General features: G+C 39.0%; 4 protein-coding genes and 1 non-coding gene across 9 annotated transcripts in view; 3 read left to right on the top strand and 2 right to left on the bottom strand.

Annotated features, from left to right (window-relative positions):
- Positions 1–8509, top strand: part of LOC141647739 (transcription factor BHLH42) — a 34935-nt gene extending 26426 nt beyond the window's left edge. For 2 of the 4 annotated variants that reach the window (XM_074456051.1, XM_074456049.1), the window contains 4 exons: positions 3845–3901; positions 4120–4621; positions 7005–7783; positions 8180–8509. In XM_074456051.1, coding sequence (XP_074312152.1) covers positions 3845–3901; positions 4120–4621; positions 7005–7783; positions 8180–8266 — 1425 coding nt within the window. In that variant the 3' untranslated portion in view covers positions 8267–8509. Of the gene's footprint in view, positions 1–3844; positions 3902–4119; positions 4622–7004; positions 7784–8176 lie in introns of all 4 variants that reach the window. The other 2 variants (XM_074456050.1, XM_074456048.1) reach the window with 2 other exon arrangements.
- Positions 8510–8581: 72 nt separating this feature from the next.
- On the bottom strand, positions 8582–12739 carry LOC141647741 (uncharacterized). 2 transcript variants are annotated; one of them, XM_074456053.1, is made up of 7 exons: positions 12519–12739; positions 10873–10927; positions 10493–10798; positions 10356–10404; positions 10187–10281; positions 9501–9625; positions 8582–9051 (listed from the first exon to the last, which is right to left on the bottom strand). In XM_074456053.1, the coding sequence occupies exons 1-7, from the start codon at positions 12668–12670 to the stop codon at positions 8991–8993; spliced, it is 843 nt and encodes a 280-aa protein (XP_074312154.1). In that variant the 5' UTR covers positions 12671–12739; the 3' UTR covers positions 8582–8990. The 2 variants fall into 2 exon arrangements, with proteins under 2 accessions (XP_074312154.1, XP_074312153.1); XM_074456052.1 differs by having other exon boundaries at positions 10870–10927; positions 12519–12737.
- Positions 12740–15727: 2988 nt separating this feature from the next.
- LOC141649254 (protein FAR1-RELATED SEQUENCE 1-like) lies at positions 15728–16761 on the top strand. Its single transcript, XM_074457949.1, has 2 exons — positions 15728–16165; positions 16378–16761. Exons 1-2 carry the CDS (start codon positions 15728–15730, stop codon positions 16759–16761), a joined length of 822 nt encoding a protein of 273 aa, XP_074314050.1.
- A 67-nt stretch (positions 16762–16828) lies between these two features.
- On the top strand, positions 16829–17665 carry LOC141649253 (uncharacterized). Its single transcript, XM_074457948.1, has one exon. The coding sequence runs from the start codon at positions 16829–16831 to the stop codon at positions 17663–17665; it is 837 nt and encodes a 278-aa protein (XP_074314049.1).
- A 6720-nt stretch (positions 17666–24385) lies between these two features.
- On the bottom strand, positions 24386–24492 carry LOC141650555 (small nucleolar RNA R71). The gene has a single exon (XR_012546580.1). It is a non-coding gene; the product is annotated as a small nucleolar RNA R71 (small nucleolar RNA).
- Between the last annotated feature and the right edge of the window lie 354 nt (positions 24493–24846).

The following is a 24846-nucleotide window of genomic DNA, read 5'->3' as shown; positions in this document are numbered from 1 at the left end:
AGGAGATCAAATTTCACTATCTGGAGAAAATAGTACAACAGTAGACCGGTACACACGCGCTCAATATGAGCCAAAAGTATATCCTATTCTACCAACAAATATAGTAGTCTCAAAGGAACAAAAGAGACTACCCCAATAAGACGAAGGACAAATAATCTTGAGGCCTACCAAGATCTGAACAAACTCCTCCAATCTTCAAAGACAGACGAACACCAATAATTGAGTCCGGAACAAACTGAGTTTTCTTCTTCAGAAGGAACCTCACAAATCGACCCTCTTTATTGTGCTCTCAAATCTCTCTCTTAATTAACCTAGAATAAAACTTGGGTCTTTATATATTTATTCCACCCAAGATAAAATATCTAGACTAATAAGAAATAAACCAATAGGAAATTATTAAGTAATTCATATAATTAATTTCCTAATACAACCGAAACCCGCCAGAAACAAAGTAGCGAAGTACCTCGCATAAAACTGACGAAGACCAAATTATATTATATTAGGAAAGGTGGAGGGACCCACCCTTTCCAAACATAAACGAAAACACTAGGAAACTAAAGCACGCACACAAGCACCTCAATTAGTTTCAGGCGTCAGACTTCGACCCGCAAAGAGCTACTTGCTTAACTTTGTTTCTGTCTTAATTTAATCGTCTTCGACACAAATTCAAGGCACAAATTCCTAACAAATCTCCACCTTAACTTGAATTATTCAAACACGAACCCAATCAAGAACCAAACCCCAAATCAGCTTCAATAGAGTCGATCCACAAGTCACTATCTGTCACGATAGTCTCCACTGACTTGAACACAACTCCCAAAACGGACGAATGAACCAAGTGTGCAACAAATGTGACCAATATACGAAGTACCCAATGTAGTAAGCTGAAAACTACCAATTGTACTAAGTACCCAACATATCTTCATACCAATAGGAAGGCCAAACGTAGCAAACTCCGAAGAGGGCAAAAGCTACCAAACGCCAACACAAATATATGAGATACCAAATGTCACTAAGATGGAACGGTGTACCAAAACAACACACACGTGATCCCAAAACAAAATCTCCTCCAAAACTACATGGCTTAATGTACCGTCGTACCAAACTGTACCAAAAAGAACACAAATGCCACGAACAAAACAAATGTCTCACTTGAGTAAACTAGGTGTCATGACCACCACAGAAATGCCTACACCAAGGCAACAAAACTCAAGTCGAAACGAAACAAAAACAACATTCTAAGCAAGCACAAATTACCTCCATCAAAGGTACAAATTGTTAGACAAGATAGTCTAACCCAAAAGCTCCAAAGAATAAACTCCCGTCGAAGTTTCAAATGACCCCTCAAACGGCTCTCTTTCAAGAGCCACAACAGCTCCACCTGGAGCCCCAAAGCGCCCCACCTCTTGGGGCGCAGACCGCCTCATTGAGGCGCAGAGACAAAAGTAGATAGCTTGTCTTGAGAACCCTGTAGCTTGACCTGTACCGGAATAGACTCCACCTTACTGTCAACACTACCATTCTCACTAAAGCTATCCAAACCCGAATTATCCAGAATATCACCAAGTGACCCAAGTGACCCAAACTGGATGTGCTTCAAAGTATCATTCACATATCCAAGTTGCATATGCCCCAACTTAGACTCGAGAGAGACAGAAGAATGATTACCGATGCTCCAACAACAAGATGTGCCTTGAAGGACATAAATAGTTCCTTCCTTAACACCCCTCCAAGTAACAGAAGAACCCTTACCAACGCACAACGATCCACCATCACCTTGAAAACTGTAGCCCTGATCAACTAACATTCCAAGTGAAACAAGATTTCTCTTCAAACGTGGAACATGCCTAACACCTTCTAGAAAGATAACAACACCATCACATGTCCTAACCCGAATAGTACCAACTCCAAGCACCTCACGGATAGACCCGTCACCCATGGCAACATTAACCCCATGTGAAGCTTCATAACAAGTAAACCATTCCCTAAAAGGACACATATGATAAACGCATCCCGTATCCAAAATCCAACTATCCGAAGAACGTGGAACAACATCAACAACGAGAGCATAATCTTCCTCAGAATCGTATTTAGCAACCTTTTGCGCAATGCAACAGAAAACACCAAACTTCCTTCAACTTAGGACACCGATTTTTCCAATGACCGGGTTCCTTGCGGAATTGCGGACATTCTTACGAGGACCCTTAGACTTGGCTTTACCCTTACTAGAACCCTCCGAATTCACAACAAGCCCTACAGACTACCGTCTACAAAGACCACCGACGCTACTCGGCGCAAATCCCTAGTGTGAAGTGCTGACCTCACTTCCTCTAGGGTCAAAGAATCTTTACCAACAACAAAAGACTCCACAAAAGTCTCAAACGAATTTGGCAAAGAAACTAACAAAATTAAGGCAGCATCCTCATCATCTACCTTAACATCTAAATTACGTAAATCAAGTAAAATAGAGTTAAGACGGTCTAGATGGTCCTTGAGAGACGTACCTTCTTGCATACGAAGACCAAATAAACGTTGCTTAAGAAGCAACTTGTTGGTTAGAGTCTTTGTCATATACAAAGATTCCAACTTCAACCACAAACCTATAGCAGCTTCCTCACTCGGCAACCTCAACCATAACGTGATCGCTAAACATAACGTAATTAAAGAATGAGCCTTCTCCTCCAAGACTACATCTCGATCTGTCTTTGCCTTTCTTTCTTCGCATCGACGAACTACTGCTGAATTTGCCTTTGAGATAACGGACCGACGCCTTGCTTTGTCTAAGCAAAGCTCTCATCTTTAATCGCCATAGCCCAAAACTATTTCTCCCAAAGAACTTTTCAACATTCAAAACATTCAAGAAGACATCTTTTCACCCGAAAATCAAGAAACCCAAATAACGCCTAAAAACAATTACAAATGTGAAGCGATCCCAAATCAGAACCTTAGCTCTGATACCAATTGTTGTAACGGAGGCGTCCCGTTACCCAAACAGTTAATTGATAAGGCGATAAGAACAATAAATAACGAATGTAAATAGAGTTGACACAAAGATTTACGTGGTTCACCAAGAAAATAATCGCTACGTCCACCCCGCGAGGAGATCAAATTTCACTATCCGGAGAAAATAGTACAACAAAGAGACCCAGACACACGCGCTCAATATGAGCCAAAAGTATATCCTATTCTACCAACAAATATAGTAGTCTCAAAGGAACAAAAGAGACTACCCCAATAAGACGAAGGACAAATAATCTTGAGGCCTACCAAGATCTGAACAAACTCCTCCAATCTTCAAAGACAGACGAACACCAATAATTGAGTCCGGAACAAACTGAGTTTTCTTCTTCAGAAGGAACCTCACAAATCGACCCTCTTTATTGTGCTCTCAAATCTCTCTCTTAATTAACCTAGAATAAAACTTGGGTCTTTATATATTTATTCCACCCAAGATAAAATATCTAGACTAATAAGAAATAAACCAATAGGAAATTATTAAGTAATTCATATAATTAATTTCCTAATACAACCGAAACCCGCCAGAAACAAAGTAGCGAAGTACCTCGCATAAAACTGACGAAGACCAAATTATATTATATTAGGAAAGGTGGAGGGACCCACCCTTTCCAAACATAAACGAAAACACTAGGAAACTAAAGCACGCACACAAGCACCTCAATTAGTTTCAGGCGTCAGACTTCGACCCGCAAAGAGCTACTTGCTTAACTTTGTTTCTGTCTTAATTTAATCGTCTTCGACACAAATTCAAGGCACAAATTCCTAACAATAGTGGAGGAAGTTTTTATGCACGAAGTAATATTTTTGATGGTAATTTCACTTGCAGACTGTAGTATGCATTCCTGTGATCGATGGTGTAATTGAATTGGGCACTACTGAACGAGTAAGTAAATATTCTCTTCATAGTCCATCTCTGTAGTATTTTTAAATATTTTTGTATTATTTGAGGTTTTTTTTTTCATATTGTTAAATTAATTTCTCAAAACTTTTAAGCAAATAATTACTAAGTAGTCAATAAATTGTTTTTATGCATCGAAAGTATTGAACATTTAATTTTTAATTCATCTAAATACTCTTAATTTTAAATTTGTTGTGTGTTAGGTCCAAGAAGAGTTATTCATCATCCACCAAGTCAAGTCAATTTTCATGGACTATCACCATCACCACCACAGCCGCGACCCTAACAAACAACTGCCTATACAATCAAAGCCCGCGGTCTCGGAACACTCGACCTCAAACCCGACACCCTCCTCCTCAGTCCGGTCCCACTTTCACTCCCCAACAACCGCCACAATGTACACCCTCCAAGCAGCAGCACCATCAGCTGTAGCAGCCGAGGAAGAAGATGATGTTGAGGCTGAGGCTGAGTCTGACTCGGAAGCCCAAACCAACGCGGTCCCAGCCCAACCAAGCGAGTTAATGCAGCTAGAAATGCCAGATGACATACGTCTTGGGTCACCAGAAGATGCTTCCAACAACCTTGACTCTGATTTCCCTCCCTTAGTCACTCACCAGGTTCTACCTCAAACTAACCTTCACAACCGAGCTGGCGAGTCGAGTCGCAGGTGGCCGTCAATCAGCAATAACAGCAGCTTCCAAGCAGGTATTCCCTAGTGTATTATCAGCAATTAAATCGCGCTTTTATTGTTCTTTATTTATTAAGTAAGAATTAATTTGTTATCTAACTCAACTAAGTCTTCGTGCTAAACATAATTAACTAATGACGTTATTTAACTCCTTTAGATACGTCAACAAAAGTGCAACTAAAATGGAAATCACTTACAACACCTAGGAGGTCGTTAAAATGATAGTAATTTTTTTGTGAGATGGTCTTATACTTTACTCAATTATTAGCATTAAATGAACAAATTTTGTAACCGTATGAGGTCGTCTTATTTTAAAATTTGTGTTAAAATGATGGACCATATATATATATAAAGGTCTATGAAAATGTTTTGTACCATCCAATGACGATTTAGCATTATCCTATAAAAATCCTTTATGTTGTCAATGGCAACAATGTTGACAATGAGATAAAAATGGTTGTGTTTAAGAGAATAAATTAATTTAAAAGGTCTACTTTTAGACGGGCTATATGTGTAATGTGACTCAATTAAAGTTAAATGTGACTGTTTTTTGACAAAAAGTTACCTAAACAATAAATTGTCGTAAATGGTCACATTTTATCATAAAAATAGTCACATAAATTCTATCTTTAAACGGAATAGTCCGTTTGAAATGAGAATGAGTGAAATTAATTTGTTTTTGTTATTTAGTACTACTAAGAAACTGGCATAAGGTCCAAAGACAAAAGGAATGTGGGAGTGTCTTACAAAAGGAAGCGCGAATTGATGGCCTACTGACTTGATTAAGTTTCCTATTTACGGAGTTATGAAGTGGTGACACAGTAAAAGTTAAAGGTAGAGAATATTACTTCTCTTTGTCAACTGTTAAATAACCTTTTTGACTTTTTGTTTACATCGTAGTCTCGCATGCCAAACATTCCGAAATGCATGTTACATAGTACGTACACATTGTTTGCTCTTGCATGTCTACTACCACAAGTTTTTTTTTTTTTTTTTTTTCTTTTTTGATGACGAGGGGGTTGAGTCCCCCCGGGCCCATGCATTCCCGCACCACCACACGCGTGGGCCATATGTCCACTCCCTTCGGGCTGCGATGGCCAAGTGATCATCGATCATCAAATGCAGAGTCGAACCCTGGGCCTCTCAACTCCTACATTTCTGCAAGCTTCAAGGTTTAACCCAGCTACCACTGCACTAACACCACTTGGTTTACTACCACAAGTTTTATTCTTCTTTTTTTAGCAATAGTAAAATTGTCTGTATATACTTGCTTTTCTCAACATAAGTTTACTTTTTATGGGTTAGTTGGGGGCGACAGTATTCTACCTCAAATAAATTAAAAGAAAAATAAAGGAGAATATGAATTTTTGTTTTAAGTTAAACATTATAGATGACACAAAAGTATAATGCATAAAAACTATCAAAAATCTCATCAAATGCATAAATGCATAAATTTTTGTGGAGTTAAATGGATGAAAATAAAATATGTGTAGTGTGGAGTTGAATGGAGGGAGTATGAGTTTTAGGACCCTTCAAAAAAATACAAAGTTATAACAACGCTATAAATAGAAACCGTCATCATAAGTGTTTATTAAAACAACTGTTATGATTAGACAATAATTCTTCAGAAAACCATTATCATATTTCTCCCACCAAGGCCAAATTAAAGCGCCATACATCTTAAATTATCAAAAATCCCATTAAATTAAATGTAGTATATATACTAAACATATGTTTTTCTATTTGAATATGGTTCCAAAAATACTTTTGACAATTCTTGTCTTTCAAATCCAATTTAGTTTTATGATTTAGAACACTCAAACAAACTCTTTCACAGATTGAGGCATAATATAAATTAGGTCTGGACAAATACAACAATTCGGAACATAGCTGTGTTATTCCATCTCAATTTAGCATTTTGAGGATGTTATGGAAAACCACCAAAATTTAGTCAAATGTTTTTAACATCCATGCTTAAAGCCTCGTCTAACTTGCTGCTAGTTTTTCAATTTGGGCAAAACAAGATTGAACCCTAGACCATTGAAGATCTGTGAACTTTACGCTTTTACCTCCATATGAATTTTAGGCTCAACCATACGAGTCCGGTTACTTGAGGTCTGGTGGAATAACCAAATAACTCATCGACTGAACTAAAGGAAGTACCCGACCACCAGAACTAAAGAGGATCCTGACACCAACCATAAACATTTGTTTTACCAGGCCATTAAAGGCACAAACCTTAAACACTCCGGCTCTATGATGTATTTACTGAAACCTTGTGAATAAATAAGGGTAAGTAATGTAAAAAAGGGTTTACGTTAACAATTCACGGGTCTCTAGATGGTCACATTCATCATTGTCGAAAGAAAAAAGTTGGTAAACCAGTTTTTATTTTTGCAGATGGCCCTGTATTAGAAGAGCTATCCCAGGAAGACATACACTACTCTCAAACAGTCTCCATCATTCTCCAACTCCAGACCTCTCCGCCATCCACTAACCTCTCCTACTCCTGCAATTCCGCCTTCTCTCGATGGAGTTCAAGTTCCAAGAATATCTGGCCCCACCACCAAGTGGAAGGAACATCCCAATGGCTTCTTAAATACATTCTCTTCACAGTGCCCTACCTACACGCCAAGCACCGTGAAGAAGGGGGGAGCAACATTGACATCCACAAATCAGGTCCACAGTACCGGTTGGGAAAGGGTGATCCCTCACAAGTGGAGTTATCGGCCAATCACGTACTGGCAGAGCGGAGGAGAAGGGAGAAATTGAATGAAAGGTTTATCATTTTAAGGTCTTTGGTTCCCTTTGTGACCAAAATGGATAAGGCTTCTATTCTAGGGGACACTATCGAGTATGTCAAACAGCTACGTAAAAAAATACAGGAACTCGAGGCTTGGCCAAAACAATTGAACTTGGAACCTACAGGGCCCACAAACAAGCGTGGGGTCGAGAAAAGGAAGGGGCAGTTAGTGGAAGGTGAGCCCAAGGGGATGGAGACAAGGGACGTGTTACAGGTGTCTATAATTGAGAATGATGCTCTAGTCGAGCTTCAGTGCCCATACAAGGAGGGATTGCTGCTTGATGTTATGTTAAAGCTGAGAGACATGTGTATGGAAGTTACTTCAGTGCAGTGCTCCTGGAATGACGGCTTTATTCAGGCAGAACTACGGGGCAAGGTACCACAATTACAACTATTATGATGCCTTATTTCACAATTATAAAATTGATCAGCAGAAGTCAGAAATGACACTAATAACACTAGATAATGAGATTTTTACCTTAGACTGGAGAATCTTATATGGATGGTTTTAAAAAAAAAACGTAATCCTTAAGGGTCAACAGTAGGTCTCACGTGTAGGACCATCCCATATAAGTTTTTCTGCTCCCGTATAAGGTTTTATGCTTCCAATGGTATTATTATCTAGGTCTTACGTGTAAGACCATCCCATATAAGTTGCCATCGAATCTACGTAGCATAATATCATGTGATGTAAAACCGTACCACAGAGTGACATTTATGTTGCTTTAGAAGCAGGCACTTTCATTACATTTATGTTTCATTGTATTAGCAGGTTAAAGAGAATGTCAATGGGAAGAAGGCCAGCATAGTTGAAGTCAAGAAGGCAGTATATCAAATAGTACCACATACCGATTCCTAGGCTTTCAAGTACATCCAATCAAATGCGTATACCCACCTGTAGGTTAGTTACACATATACTTCGTATATGAGTGATGTATAGAACAATAATATAAATGAAGTACTAGTTGCCAAACTCAAGACTCAAGGCAGTAAAACTACGTTTGTCTATGTGCTAAACAGCATAAATGATTTATGCATGAACAATAATCTAATTTAAGTGATGTATAAAACAATAATCTAATACAATTTCTATTTTACCCATCATCGAATAAAATTGAGCAATCTGTTCATATATCATATATGCATTTTTTTTCTTGGCATATGAGATAACATACCTTACAACTATACTAGATTTTATTCAAAAATTGAAATCAGTCACATGATGTAGCTCTTTCAGAATTCAACAAGATCTGAAAAGTAGAAGATACTCTTTCACAAACAGAGGTGAGCAGTACCAGTAGCAATTTACCGCTTACGAATGACTACAGGACAATTGATAGGGGCACAATGGTACACACGAAGTATCAGTAAAACATAGCTAGATGGCTTAGCTGATAGTTGTACGAGATGCCTCAGCTGGTAGTTGACCAGATGTTGCAAATGGCTGTTGGTTGATTACTTGATAAATCATACAAGCGCATCCAACTAAATTTTAAGGCTAGAGAACATAGAAACAACATACAGTACAATTTTTCATCAGCCAAATACCCATCATGGCAATCAGAAGATGTTGATCAGACAGATCATTCTTCAGGTGTAGGATTTCCTAAAGCAAGGCCCTTTATCACATGTCGACACTGAAACCTGCAAGATCAGATTCAGCTTATCACTTTCATAGTTGCATAAATACCAAGGACATAAATTGGTCTCCTTTGAGTTCCTAAGATGATAAAAGAAGTCTAATATTAGCACTTAGGCACGAAGCAGTGAGAACATTCTTGTTAATAACATAATCTTGTGTTGTATAGCAGACAATGAAAACATATGATGTACGCCGATGACGACATGACTTCTAGATACATTCCGAGAGTACCCTCATTCTTGCTTTGATAAAAAAATGGATTGTGCACAATTTTCTTCATCAAGCCAGGTGACTTCCATTAACGTTGTTTTTAGATATATTAATAGCATACTACTTCAGATAACCACCAAAAAAAAGTCAGTAAGACGTTCAAAATATTCCATAATTTGAACTAGAATTAGAATTCTGTAAGCTCAAAGGGGAATAATTTATATGGCCAGTCTGCTCATACCATACTAGATCGCTGGACACATTTTGCTGCTGTTGGAAGCCAGTGGCTGCCTTATAAACAGGGCATGATGCACTAATATCCTTATGAGAATTTCGAGATATCAGCTTCAGCCTATAAGGCACAATCTGCAAAAATGAAACATGTAATGTAAAATGTGAAAAAAAAATAGAAAAAGGAAAAAAAGACCTGCAAGGCTGCAACACAAACAACAATTGCAAATAATGACTCCGAGTTAACTAGTTTCCGTCACAATAAGAACAAAATTCTATGACGCACTTAAAACAGTTCACAAAGTTTAATTGGACATTTTGCTTAATCAGCATATCTTTTATAAGATGGTCTCAAGATAAAAGACTATAGCAACAACGCCTTACTCGAAAGTTAAGATGGTCACTTATACTTGTCAAAAGATCACTAATGATATAAAAGGATCAAGGAGTAAAATGATCATTGTCAGTGATACTATGGTCACAGCTCACAAATAATAAGAAAAAAAGATCACTAACAAAAAGGATGACCGGCTATAGTAAAAGAGTGATATTAATACATATAGTGTCAAATTAAATTTCTAAGTAACTGGTATCGTGATTATCTTATCGTCAGACAGATTTGAGAGGAAAATGCAAGATTGAACTGGCTTTATGGCACTCTAATAGCCAACTAGAAGAAATGCATTTGTCGCGTACCTTTTTTGTGTGTTGAAATTCACGTTTTGGAAGGAAATGAAGAGGCATGTTGAAAGAAGTTGGAGCCTTGACGAGCAAAAAAAGCTTGGAAGGACCTATAGACATTGTACAGAGTTCAAAGCACTGACAACTTTGTACATACACAGAAAACTTTAAATCAGGTGTGTACCAGAGTAAGACACAGTTCCTACACCCTTTGAGATAAGAGCTCGTATGACCTATAAAACAGTAGGTTTGTTAAAAATAAAAAATGTAACTCAAGTATCATGAAATTGGAAAGAGTTAATACTTAATAGCAACACCCACCTTTCTTGAGACCACCTCAATCATTCTGGTTCGGGTCATCACTTCGGAAGCAAGGAAATTTTTGCTTCCATTAGAAAAGCAAATCTCATAAACATGATGTGGCCGTCTTGGACTTGCTCCGAAAACAAAAACAATGTTTTCAACATTGGGAACTGCACAAAGCAAATACTGAAAAGCAGTCCGGAGGCCAGAGATTGTATTCATCAATTTTTCCAATCTTTTAATCTCCAATTTGATGTCTCTTTTTCTCCCAAGGTTCTTCCTTCTAAATGAAGCATCGTGGGCATTTTGTGTAAGAACTATTTCCTAAAATCAAAACGTCTTCAGTGGCCATCATTCAAGCGTAAAATGAAACCAATGTGTCTCATGAAACATACCACCTCCTTGCGCTCAGTTTGAAGGGAATCAAATTGAAAAGTCATATCCTGCAGCATGCTGCCACAAGAAATTTTAAGAGTACTGATCACTGAATGCCATTGTAAGTAGTTTCCCTAAACCCCCCCTAAAAAATAAAGAGAGATTTATTTTGCACAATTCATACCAGAACATTGCAATACCATTCCCATACGATATTTGCTTAAATGTGTAATTCTTCATTAGTTTCCTTAATGGAATAATCCACAAAGAGCAACTATTGCATTTTATACCGTTGTACTGCATTAATTTCTATAGGTTACCAATAACACTTCTGATTTGAATTTTTTTTCATACACAAAGTATGATTTAAATAGAATGTTTTTCAAGTCCCCTTTCTGTAGAAAAGTAGTACTTCAATCGTCCTCGGTATCTTGCCTATGGATCTTATATTCATTTCCTGTCATTCACATGATTGTTTGGTAACTTGACTCTCTAGCTAGCTTTGCTTAAAAAGGTTTCCATTCAGAGCTTACTTAATAGAATAGAATTAAATGAGGGAAAGGTAATGACCAGTGACTAATGATTCAAATGTAATAAAGGGATTTCCTATGTCAATACCATGACAATAGACCACAGCCGACATGTCTCTTCTTGTTCTTAACATTACCATTTACAAAAACCAATAATGCCATAGTCATCTAGAAAGGGTTGGAAGCAGTGTAAGTATCCACAAACTCAAAGAAGTCGTGCTATTTTAATGTTAAGCATTCCAGCATTCATATTACTTTAAAATGCAATTCAGGACTCTAAACAGATTTGGACAAAGACAGATAGAAAGTGGCTTTCAAATTAAGTGTTTTCATCACCCAAATTATCCCTGAAATCAACCCAAAGGGGAGTGTGTATACTTCATAATAATACGGAGTACACGAGACTGATAATCAACTTATAAGGGAGCTACAAGTCTACAATATAACTGAAAATAGTAATTGCACTCCCCATGTCGATTTACATTCCTCTTTGTGAGAGTATATATTATTATGCATTTATGCATCTCTAATGAAGGGAAAGCAAACCTTTGTGATTTGCCTTCGGCTATAGAAAATTACAAGTTTGTTCGATCTTAAAGGATTTATTTGGATACAATAATAGGAGGGATGGGATGAAAAAGGAAACGGGGTGAAGGAAAGGGATGGAGAAGGAGGAAGGAACAAAAAATGGAGCAATTTTTCGTTTTTGCGACGACTTCAATTTGACTTGTAGGACGGAAAATAAATTTCTCTATTTCCCTCCCTTGCAACCCAAATTGAGTAGCTAAAGAAAAAATTGATCCGCTCCCTTACTCTCGATATCCTTCCATCCAAACAAAGGCCTATTCCGGTTTTACGACTCCAACTATAGCTCTAGAAAATCCAGCTACAACATCAAAATCTAGGGTTTCAATACCCGGGTTCAATTCCCCTAAGAATTAGTTATAATATCAAGGGCAGTAAGATCAATACAGTGTAAAAGTCAATCGGAGTAAATGAATAAAAAAATATGAATGAAAGCTGATTAAAGCTTCATCAAATGAAATCGGCAAATTCAGAATCAAAATTATGTAACGGTACGAAAGAAGGTAGAGAGAGAGAGAGAGAGAGAGAGAGAGAGAGAGAGAGGGCGCGCATACGAGGGAATTTGTTGGTGCATGTAAAGGAGAAAGGCTAAGACGTCATAGACGACATGGAATATGAGAGCTGCGTCAATGGAGTCGGTAGTCATCTCTATCTCTGTGGACTTCTCCTCCGCCATTGTTTTCTTCTTCTCTGATTTTCTCATCATCCCTTCTTTCGCCCTTCTAATCCAACTTTCAAATTTTGATTTGCAGCGCCACTACCTCAATCTAAAATTCTAAAATCCGCATGGGTGAGCATCAGTTCAAGACCGGACGGACCGGACCAAACCGAATCGGACCAAAAACCGAACGGAACCAAAAACCAAAATCGTGAATTTTGTGGATCGAAAACCAAACCTAAAAGTTTCAGTCTTGACCCAGACCAAACCTGAAATATTCGGTCCGGTCCGGTCCGATCTTAGACCTAATTGGACCGAAACCTATGATTCACTCATCCTCCCTCCCCCAAAATATATATTTACACTAGTAAATATGACAAATATTTTCAGTATATTAAATATACATGCAGTGTATTACGCTGTATAAATTGAGTATATGATAAATGAGATAATACTCAACATTTTTTCTCCCAATCATCATAATCTTTAACACGTTACATGCACGAGCTTGCTCCAAATTCACAAGGTAACATTTCAAATTGGCATGTTATGATAATAATATTAGCTCTGAGAAATTGTTCCCAATTTAGTAACACAAAATCTCATTTGTGACGGCACATATCCGTCACTCTTGAGTGACGGATACCATTTTATCTCACAAAGTACCCACTTTTTCTCTCTCTGCAACACTATTCATGTGGTCCCCTTTCTCCACTAACCCATTTTGTTACCATTTTAACTCACAAAATATCCGCCACAAATGGTGACCCGTCACAAGGGAGACCAATTGATTTAGTAATATAGCCAGAATATGGATCACCAATATCATGAGATCAACACTATATATATATATATATATATATATATATATATATATATATATATATATATATATATATATATATATAGGCGGGATCCGTGCGAACTAACTTACGGTACGAACCGTGCATTTAACCAACCCATTATACACTCATTATGTTTTCTTACGCGCTTCAATCTTCTTCCACAAAACAAGAAACAGCTTCCATGGTTCTCTTCTTCAACCTCTCGCGATTCTCTTCTTGGTAAACTAGTTTCTACCATCACTATCCTCTACGAAACAAGCTTCTAGATTTACAACATTCACTCATCATTAATTCATCAAACAAGGTTAGCTTCAATTCTTTGTTATTTTTTCATAAAATAATTTAATCGAAAATTTTACATTTAATTGATTTGGTATTTTAGATAAATGCACATATATGGATTGTAGAGTAGTTTATGAGGTTAATTTTATGAAGAAATTTCAAATTGTTTGATAAATTAGGGTTTGTAATAACCGAAAAATTCAAATCGTTTTTTTAGGGTTTCAATTGGGTTAAATTCTTTAAAGATGGTAACAGTCTCAACCAATTGTTCTTCAACTTCATGTACAAATTCTTCATTTTGTTGTGCGATTAACATTTTAATTGCAGATTTTTAGATGCACTTACTAAGATACTATTGTGATTTTAATTGCGATGTTTGTACTCAAGAACATGCCTCAATAATCAAACCGTAAATGATGAAGATGATTCCCAAATGGTAGATGGTACGAATTCTTTCACTCTTTTTGCATTGATTCTGCATTTTATATTAAAAAGAGATGGCTGCAAATTTGGTTCATAAAATCAAAAAAGAGATCTTCTTTTTTTGTTTGGTTGTGTGTAAGGATTGTTTTCACATCTAATTTTGACTGATCATGGTCGAGACAAAACCCATAACCTCAGGGGAAATGCTTGGGTGATCTTTTCATGATTGTATACCGTCTAGCTTATGCATGATTTTTTTAACCCCTTGACACATATTATATGCAACACCAATCTGATTATAATGGGAAAAGAAAAGTCGCACCTTCTTAGTAAACTTATCATCCTCCATGAGCTGTTTTTGCTTAGCAAGAGTGACAAATTTGTCAAGCAAATCAACAGCATCATATAGAGCATCCCCGAGCTCCTGGACATAGAGCCGTGTTTCGTGGGACAACTCATCATACTTGGCCTCCGCGTCAAGGAGCACTTTCTTAACGGTAGCAACAACACTGCTGAGTTCATCAAGATGGGACTTGTAGTCCCGGATGGACCAAGCCTCTTTAAGCCGATTACAACTCGGTGCGACCAAGAGCGTCGAATTACGCAGACGATGGCGTACCATTAGTAGCCTCTTTAAGCCGATTACAACTCGGTGCGGCTCTTATGTCCGAAAGATTAACGAATTAATACGTGAGCGTAAAATAATCCTCATGATAAATCTGAAAAATTTTAATCGCCGTCTTTTCTTATTGAGATCTCTTTTAATCGCCGTCTTTTCAGCTCTTTTAATCGCCGTCTTTTCTTAGTAAAATATATGTAAAATGAACCTAAGACTATTTCGAAACGTACCCTCATGAACCTCACGTATTAGCTCTTTTAATCGCCGTCTTTTCTTATTTTACGCTCACGTATTAGGCTTCTGGTGAGTTGTAATCAGCTTAAAGAGGCTACTAAAATATGGGTTATTTAGACGAAACGTACCCACAATATATGTAAAACGAACCCAAGGCTATTTCAAAACGTACCTAGTACGTAAAAGGGTTTAAAATGAACCTAAGACTATTTCAAAATTATTAGCGAATAAGTGCTCATTTGGCCATTCGTTGTTTCTGCAGCTATAGTTGGTGATACTAATGACATGGATATTTCAACAAATCCAGAAGAAGATATATTATTGCTTACTAATTGTCCAGATCAATTATTAGTGAATGATGTGCCATTAGTGAATGATGTGCCAGGTAAATCATTTAGTTTTATTTATTGCATTTTGTTAGTGTGAAGCAAGACGGCAGTTTATAAGTAATTGTTGTTAATTTGAGTCTTCCGGATAGCCCTAAGTTGTTGCTAGTAGTGAGATTCACGGAGTGCCTCATTGTTCAGAAGAGCTTAAACCATTTGTTGGAATGAAATTTGAGAATTTGGAGCAAGGGTTGGATTTCTACAAAGCATATGCCAAAGCTTGTGGCTTTATTCCGAGATTGGATTCAAGTAAAATCATTCAAGGAGTTACTACACATAAGAGCCGTGTGTGTAACAAAGAAGGTAATAGGCAGACATGGTGGGCAAAAAGGAGGAGGGCAATAACAAGAGTTGGGTGTCTTTGCCAAGATTAAGTTTAAGAGACTTCCTGTTTGGTGAGTATGAGGTGTATGAATTTATCGAGGTGCACTCACATGCAATGGTAACTCCAGCCACAATGGTTCACTTAAAGTCATATAGGAAGCTCAACCTTGTGCATAAGAAAATGATAATGGATAACTCACGTGTTAACCAGGGGCCTGTGAAGACATTTCGAATGTTTAAAGAGTACGTTAGGGGATATAAAAACGTAGGGGCTTCCTTAGAAGATTTTAAGAATTTTTCAAGGGATGTAAAGAAATACATCAAAGAATATGATGCGGAAATGCTGATAGAGGGCTTCATGCAAAAAAGAGCTAGGTGTCCCTCATTTTACTTTGATTTTGATGTTGATGACGACAAAAGACTCACTAAGGTTTTCCGGGCGATCCAATTGCAATTAAGAACTATGCACTCTTTGGTGATTCTGTGTCTTTTGACACCACATTCGATTTTAATGAATACCGTATGGTGTTTTGTCCTTTTACGGGGGTTGACAACCATAAAAAATGTGTCACTTTTGCGGCTGGTTTGATAATGCGGGAGAATGAAGAGTCTTTTACCTGGCTTTTTGACAATTTTATGAAGGCAATGGGTGGGTGTTATCCTACTACTCTGATTACTGACCAATGTCTGGGTATTAAAGCGGGGTTAAAAATGTGTTTTCAGCAACACAACACACAGATTCTCATGTGGCATATCATGAAAAAATTGCCTGACAAAGTTGGTTCAACCATTTACAAAGACACAGACTTTCTAAAAGAAATAAGTTCTATTGTTTGGAATGAAGATATTGAGCCAACTGAATTTGAGTCGAGTTGGTGTTCAATTATGGAAAAACATGATTTGTCTGGAAATGAGTGGCTGAAATCCATGTTTGAGGACCGCAAATTATGGATTCCTGCATATTTTCGGGACACTTATATGGGTGGGCTTCTAAGGACAACTTCAAGGTCGAAATCGAGAGAATAGTTTCTTCGGGAACTTCACCAACCCCAACCTATCACTTGTTCGAGTTTTGGATGCGCTTTCGATCGAAATGGATGCTCAACGCTCGAAGCATTCTAAATTAACTGCTGATTCTAAAAACTCCTCTCCTATATTATCAACTCCCCTTTCTATAGAAAAGAAATGTGCTGAATTTTACACACCACCGGTGTTTTATGATTTTCAAGAAGAGTTGAAAGGTGCATGCTACTCTTGTAATGAGGCCAACAAAAGCACGAAAGAAAGGGACGTGGAGCGTTTATTTGTTATGGATCGTGAGAGCAAGAAAGTCTATGAAGTCGATGTTGATGGGAAAACTTTAGTGTGTTCATGCAAGAGGTTTCAGAGATTTGGGATACTTTGTAGACATTGTGTATGGGTGTTGCATAATAAGGGGTTTGATGAAATACCTTCTGAATATCTATTGCCGAGGTGGAGCAATTATGCAACATTTCGTCCTATCTTTAATGTTGTAGGGACGTCCTTAGAAGCTGATTGTGCGTCAATTGACACAAGACAAAACACTATCAGTGAATTATGGTCAGGGGTGTTCACCGCAGTGTCACTTGTGGAGGATGATGAGGAGAAGGAGAAAGAGTTACTCGAATTGCTTCAGAGTTTCAATGAGAAGTTGTTGGTTTCAAGTAGTGGTGGGAAGTCAAAAAGCAAGAAAACTCAAATTGAGACGCTTCTTGGGTCTAAAATCCCTACTAAAGCTCATATTCTTCCTCCAAATCAAGCAAAAAATAAGGGATCTGGTAGAAGGATGACTTTTGAAAAAGAAAAGGCAATGGAGGAGCACGCTAAGCCTCTTAGAAAATGTCGTGCTTGTGGAGAAATGGCACGCCATGATAGTAGAAATTGCCCGAGTCAACTTCCTAACAATTAATCTCATAATCATAATCAGGTACTTTAATGATATTTTATTTACTGCTAATGATATTTTATTTACTGCTGGCAGTAGGAATGTTTACATTACAACCCGTATAGAGCATGTTTATGTACTGCTGGCAGTACATAGAAGGGACTGCATTAACATTAAGCTAGTCAGTTAGAACTTAGAAGGGACTTAGAAGGGACTGCATTAACCAGTAGGAATGTTTATGTACTGCTGGCAGTAAAAAAAATCAGTAAGAATGAAGTTGCACCTGAGAAAAAGCAATGGCTCATAACTCACCTAATTGCGAGTGCGCGCAGCGCACTCACCGACCTCCCTGAACGCGCTTTCCTTTATGCCGTAACAAAACTTTATCGGGAAAAAAAGACTGAGGTTAATTACTTATTCGAAATAATGAGAAAACACTTCGGATCAAACGATCAGAACGACAGGAAATGTTATCATCAGACTATCAGATAAAGAGCAGCAAGAACATTAAGCTACCATAACAGTACAGTTCATAACAAACGCGCTTCTGCTATTTCTTCCGTCATCCAGAATTTTCCACTCCATTGTTTCTAGTTTAGGGTTAGGGCAACAAGTGAATGTAGTCATTCCACGTCCTGAGGGAGACATGTTCGATACTCCTATAGCTAGTAATTCATTGCCTAGGGATTTGAAGGCCACACCCCAACCTCTGCGTATATCAGCTCGAACTGGAACTGGCCCGAGATCCTTCCAAGAGTTAGCATTTCATTGCCTAGGGATTTGCTTGTTTTTTTAAAAATTTACATATTAGTGGAAGAGGGCATATATACAAAGTATTAATGATATTTTACATGATTTGATGATGTATGTATTGTCAATGAAACAGTTGTGGATTGGGATTGGGATGCGCAGAATTGTAGCGAGGAAGGGTGTAACAAAAACTACAATGGATATTGTATTTTGTTGATGTTAGCTGTTGGCGTATGTTTTGACCTCTATTAGTTATGTTTGAATTTGAATTAGTATTCTCATTTTCGGTGGATAAATTGTTCCATTGCCTACGATGCCAGCTTCTGAGTTAGTTTGTCTTGTTTAGGGACCTTGATATTATATTTTGTAACTGTCCAAATGTAGGAGGAAGCTTTGATTTGAATGGATATTGTATTTTGTAAATGTTAGCTGTTGGCGTGTGTTGTCACGTCTATTAGTTACGTTTCAATTTGAATCATTATTCTCATTTTCGGTGGATAAATTTGTGTGGCTAAGCATGATGTTATTTGTCGTGGAGTTGCTCTTTGCTCTGTTATGCTGTCGACCTCTAATACTCCCAAGGGCAACTAATACAAGGGATAATGATACACGAAATCATCGTGTTCAAAGATAGATTTGGATACTTCAAGTTTTAGTCGATTCTTCTTATGCCATCTTCTCATTTTCGCTTCAGTGCTGTTTTCTTGGTTTGGAAAAGGGCGGAATAGTTTCTCTGTGATTTATATCAAGAGCAACTTACACACCCATTTGGCCATGTATTTTTCTCGATATGTGAGTATTTTTTTTTTATCTTCGACAAAATAGTCGGGTAAATCATATTAACATCAGAAGACGACATTATAATACGGGAATGGGTTATTTAGACGAAACGTACCCACAATATATGTAAAACGAACCCAAGACTATTTCGAAACGTACCTAGTACGTAAAAGGGTTTAAACGGGAGACGGGTATCCTAAAACGGGACGGGAAAGGGTTTAGGGTTGGATTAGGCGGGTCCGCCTAATCCAACCCTAAACCCTTTCCCTTGTTATCGGGAATGGGTTATTTAGACGAAACGTACCCACAATATATGTAAAACGAACCCAAGACTATTTCGAAACGTACCTAGTACGTAAAAGGGTTTAAACGGGAGACGGGTATCCTAAAACGGGACGGGAAAGGGTTTAGGGTTGGATTAGGCGGGTCCGCCTAATCCAACCCTAAACCCTTTCCCTTGTTATCGGGAATGGGTTATTTAGACGAAACGTACCCACAATATATGTAAAACGAACCCAAGGCTATTTCAAAACGTACCTAGTACGTAAAAGGGTTTAAACGGGAGGCGGGTATCCTAAAGCGGGACGGGAAAGGGTTTAGGGTTGGATTAGGCGGACCGCTAACGCGGTCCGCCTAATCCAACCCTAAACCCTTTCCCTTGTTATCAAACGGGAACCGTAAATCAACCCTAAAAGAGAAGGGTGAACCCCTTTCCGAGGGGACCGGGTATCCAAAAACGGGACGGGAAAGGGTTTAGGGTTGGATTAGGCGGACCGCTAACGCGGGTCCGCCTAATCCAACCCTAAACACTTTCCCTTGTTATCGGGAATGGGTTATTTAGACGAAACGTACCCACAATATATGTAAAACGAACCCAAGGCTATTTCAAAACGTACCTAGTACGTAAAAGGGTTTAAACGGGAGGCGGGTATCCTAAAACGGGACGGGAAAGGGTTTAGGGTTGGATTAGGCGGACCGCTAACGCGGGTCCACCTAATCCAACCCTAAACCCTTTCCCTTGTTATCAAACGGAACCGTGAATCAACCCTAAAAGGGAAGGTGAACCCCTTTCCGAGGGGACCGGGTATCCTAAAACGGGACGGGAAAGGGTTTAGGGTTTGATTAGGCGGACCGCTAACGCGGGTCCGCCTAATCCAACCCTAAACCCTTTCCCTTGTTATCGGGGATGGGTTATTTAGACGAAATGTACCCACAATATATGTAAAACGAACCCAAGGCTATTTCAAACGCATACCTAGTACGTAAAAGGGTTTAAACGGGAGGCGGGTATCCTAAACGGGACGGGAAAGGGTTTAGGGTTGGATTAGGCGGACCGCTAACGGGGTCCGCCTAATCCAACCCTAAACCCTTTCCTTGTTATCGAAAGAACCGTGAATCAACCCTAAAAGAGGAAGGGTGAACCCCTTTCCGAGGGGACCGGGTATCCTAAAGCGGGACGGGAAAGGGTTTAGGGTTGGATTAGGCGGACCGCTAACGCGGGTCCGCCTAATCCAACCCTAAACCCTTTCCCTTGTTATCAAAACGGAACCGTGAATCGAACCCTAAAAGAGGAAGGGTGAACCCCTTTTCCGAGGGGACCGGGTATCCTAAAACGGGACGGGAAAGGGTTTAGGGTTTGATTAGGCGGACCGCTAACGCGGGTCCGCCTAATCCAACCCTAAACCCTTTCCTTGTTATCGAAACGGAACCGAATCGAACCCTAAAAGGGGAAGGGGGAACCCCTTTCCGAGGGGACCGGGTATCCTAAAACGGGACGGGAAAGGGTTTAGGGTTGGATTAGGCGGACCGCTAACGCGGTCCGCCTAATCCAACCCTAAACCCTTTCCCTTGTTATCGGGAATGGGTTATTTAGACGAAATGTACCCACAATATATGTAAAACGAACCCAAGGCTATTTCGAAACGTACCTAGTACGTAAAAGGGTTTAAACGGGAGGCGGGTATCCTAAAACGGGACGGGAAAGGGTTTAGGGTTGGATTAGGCGGACCGCCCTAAACCCTTTCCCTTGTTATCGGGAATGGGTTATTTAGACGAAACGTACCCACAATATATGTAAAACGAACCCAAGGCTTATTTCAAAAACGTACCTAGTACGTAAAAGGGTTTAAACGGGAGGCGGGTATCCTAAAGCGGGACGGGAAAGGGTTTAGGGTTGGATTAGGCGGACCGCTAACGCGGGTCCGCCTAATTCAACCCTAAACCCTTTCCCTTGTTATCGGGAATGGGTTATTTAGACGAAACGTACCCACAATATATGTAAAACGAACCCAAGGCTATTTCAAAACGTACCTAGTACGTAAAAGGGTTTAAACGGGAGGCGGGTATCCTAAAACGGGACGGGAAAGGGTTTAGGGTTGGATTAGGCGGACCGCTAACGCGGGTCCACCTAATCCAACCCTAAACCCTTTCCCTTGTTATCAAACGGAACCGTAATCAAACCCTAAAAGGGGAAGGCCAACCCCTTTCCGAGGGGACCGGGTATCCAAAAACGGGACGGGAAAGGGTTTAGGGTTGGATTAGGCGGACCGCTAACGCGGTCCGCCTAATCAACCCTAAACCCTTTCCCTTGTTATCGGGAATGGGTTATTTAGACGAAATGTACCCACAATATATGTAAAACGAACCCAAGGCTATTTCGAAACGTACCTAGTACGTAAAAGGGTTTAAACGGGAGGCGGGTATCCTAAAACGGGACGGGAAAGGGTTTAGGGTTGGATTAGGCGGACCGCCTGATGCGACCATAATTGGCGCATATTTAAGCCCCCGAATTACCATTGTTTCTATGCTTTTTAGTGCCTATTTGGGTCATTTCTTATCTTTAGATCTTTGTTTTGCATATTCTTTGAGATTTTGATCCCTTGGTAGGAAAGGAGTAAGAATCTTGCATTTTCATGGCAAAACGAGGCTAAATGGATCGTATTCAATGACCAAGCATCAAGGAGAGACAAGACTAGAAGGCCTTTGTACATAGCTAAGTAGAAGATCAATGTTGAGAAAGGATCCTTGAGTCCCCAAGGAAATCCCCAAGGATTCTATGAAGAAAAGGAAAGAAAAGAAGAAGGAATGACGCTGTAGAAGAATCCGAACGGATCATCCATGATCCGTCCGTCCGCCCACTCAATCCGAGCGTCCTTACCCGTGATCCGCTCGGATCCCCAGGCCCAATCCGAGCGTCTTACGCCTTGATCCGCTCGGATCGTCCATGCCCCATCCGTCCGTCTCGACCTCCATCCGCTCGGATCACAAGACAACATGGTTTCATCCTTCAAGTTACAAAATGGAGACGCCCTTCTCTCATTGAATACCGGAGTCTCCTTGCTCAACTTAAAAGTGTAATTACTAGTTTAACCCTTAGTTAACCCTAATGCATCCTCCCTAATTTTCACTATAAATACCCCATTAGTCTAATTAGAGGAGCATGTTCTTCTAATCAATAATTAGTGTAGTTAATATCAATCAAATCTCTCTTCAATATTGTAATCAAATATTAATCAAGTTTTAATCCAAGTTTTAGTTCCTTAATCTCTCTCTTGTTCTTACTTTATTTTGGGTAATTGAAGATTATTTGGGTTATTATTGGGAGATTGACAACCTCTCAATCTAGGATTCAAGTACTTCTATTATTCTTGCTTTATTATTGGAATCATTAGTAGGTATAATCTCTTAATCCCTTTTTAATTATTGCTAATTACTTTCATTTATTCATCATGTTTCATTATGTTAGTATGATTGACAACCTTTCTAGCATGATCAATATGATAATGAGTGAGTAGTCTCTTAGCTAGGGTTTAATGGGTGATTAAGGGAAACCAACATGGGGATGATTCATGCTTAAATCAATATGCTTTCATATCTTATTTGCTTGCTTGTTTTGATCTTAATACATGCACATGTTATGTTTGATGAAATGCTAAGCCTATGAATCCTTGCATTTATTATCATCTACTATCTCTTCAACTTGACTTGTAAGACATAACCCAACTCGAGTCTTGTTAGATCATGCATGTGTTAAGTAGGAAAGATTAAGTCGACTTGTAGGTGTTGTACAATCTATGTGATTCGCTCCGGACCCAAACTTTCCTAGGATTGTAAGATATAACCCAACTCAATCCATCACAACAATAATTGCTTGCTTATAAATTGAGAACATGTTTGTATGATCATATCCCATGAATCTCCTATGAACCCATGACACCCTAGTGCTTTTAATCAATTGTTTACACCCTTATTCCATTTACCTTGTTAGTTTATTTTCATTGCTATTTTAGTTTAGTAACCTTCTACATCAACCCAACTTGTGACACCCCTAGACACCACTAGTAGCAATAGAAATCTTCGTTTTCAATACCCGTCCCTTGGGATCCGACCTTTACTTGCCTCTTTACTAATTTGTAGAGTTGTTTGTGAAGTATAAATTGTGTTTTGTATCGACCATTGACCAACGACCACAATTGCTTAATTTGTGAACTAAATGGCTCCGATCAAAAATGGCGCCGTTGTTTGGGGACGGTGTTTAATTGATTTTAGATTTCTTTTGTTATTTTTAGTTGTGTCTTTTTCACCTTGGGAAGTAAAACTCCTCAAGGTTTGTTCTAATTGTTTTCTAGTTGTTTGATATTTTGCATGTCTAGAAGGTTACAAAGAGATTTGTTACCTTTTGACCGTGAAATCGAAAGAACCTTGACGAATAATAGGAGACTTGTTAGGAGGAATTTGGGAGGTGTTGGTGAAGTTGTTCAACCCACTAGTGAGTTTGTCAATCCTTTCGCAATAGAAGGAGAAGAGAACCCATTAAACAATACCACACAAAATCCACCTACAATGCCTAAATTTTCGTCCCACTCTACACCCACCGAGGAGAATCTACCAAACGGTACTCCTACCCCACAACATCTTACCGGAAATTTTATTGCCAAGTCCGCCTTCATCCAACTAGTTGAGAGGAGCCAATTCGGGGGCATGCCAAGTGAGGACCCTCATTCTCATATGGAAACCTTTTGCGATTATTGTGATGCTATCTCTCAAACGGGCGTGACTCAAGACCAAATAAGATGGGTCTTATTTCCTTTTTCGTTAATCGGCACCGCAAAGCAATGGTTGAAGGGCCTTGATAAGGCCACCCTTGGAATAGATTCTTGGAAGAAGTTAGCTCTCGCTTTCTACAAAAAATTCTACCCACCGGAAAAGACCAATATGCTAAGAGCTCAAATCACGAGTTTTAAACAAAGGGATGAAGAATCTTTGTATGAAGCTTGGGAGCGGTTCAAAGGTGTTTGTCGCTCATGTCCTCACCATGGACTTAGCGAATGGTTTTTAGTGCAACAATTTTGGAATGGTTTATATGAAGATTCAAGGAACATTCTCAATATGGGATCAAATGGAATGTTCACCGAAGTTGATGACAATCAAACATGGAACAAGATTGAGGAAATGGCGGTCCATAATTCGCAATATAGTAGGCCTCGCAAGGCTACTAGAGGAAAGTATGAAGTGGACACCGTTACTCAATTGGGTGCTCAACTTAGTGCTCACATTGACACTATCAACTTGAAGTTTGAACAAGCTATGGCTAGACTTGAGGAAAACTCAAAATCAAAACATCATGTCAATGCCATGACGGCATCCTCATCAATCCCAAGTGGGATATGTGAGAA

This window comes from Silene latifolia, chromosome 3, assembly GCF_048544455.1.
Source record: "Silene latifolia isolate original U9 population chromosome 3, ASM4854445v1, whole genome shotgun sequence".
NCBI classification, from domain to species: Eukaryota; Viridiplantae; Streptophyta; class Magnoliopsida; order Caryophyllales; family Caryophyllaceae; genus Silene; species Silene latifolia.
Note: the sequence above shows the minus strand (reverse complement) of the source record. Positions and strands in the feature narration are given on the sequence as shown.

Bases quoted from the DNA above. Each gene is read 5' to 3' on its own strand.
- LOC141649253 (XM_074457948.1), top strand. From the start codon at position 16,829: ATGGATGCTCAACGCTCGAAGCATTCTAAATTAACTGCTGATTCTAAA.
- LOC141649254 (XM_074457949.1), top strand. From the start codon at position 15,728: ATGGTGGGCAAAAAGGAGGAGGGCAATAACAAGAGTTGGGTGTCTTTG. The intron at 16,166-16,377 runs GTTTTCCGGGCG...AATTTTATGAAG, and splicing joins ACGACAAAAGACTCACTAAG to GCAATGGGTGGGTGTTATCC.
- LOC141647741 (XM_074456052.1), bottom strand. From the start codon at position 12,670: ATGATGAGAAAATCAGAGAAGAAGAAAACAATGGCGGAGGAGAAGTCC. The intron at 10,928-12,518 runs GTATGCGCGCCC...TTCTTGTGGCAG, and splicing joins ATGCACCAACAAATTCCCTC to CATGCTGCAGGATATGACTT. The intron at 9,052-9,500 runs GTATGAGCAGAC...CTGATCTTGCAG, and splicing joins GTGTCCAGCGATCTAGTATG to GTTTCAGTGTCGACATGTGA.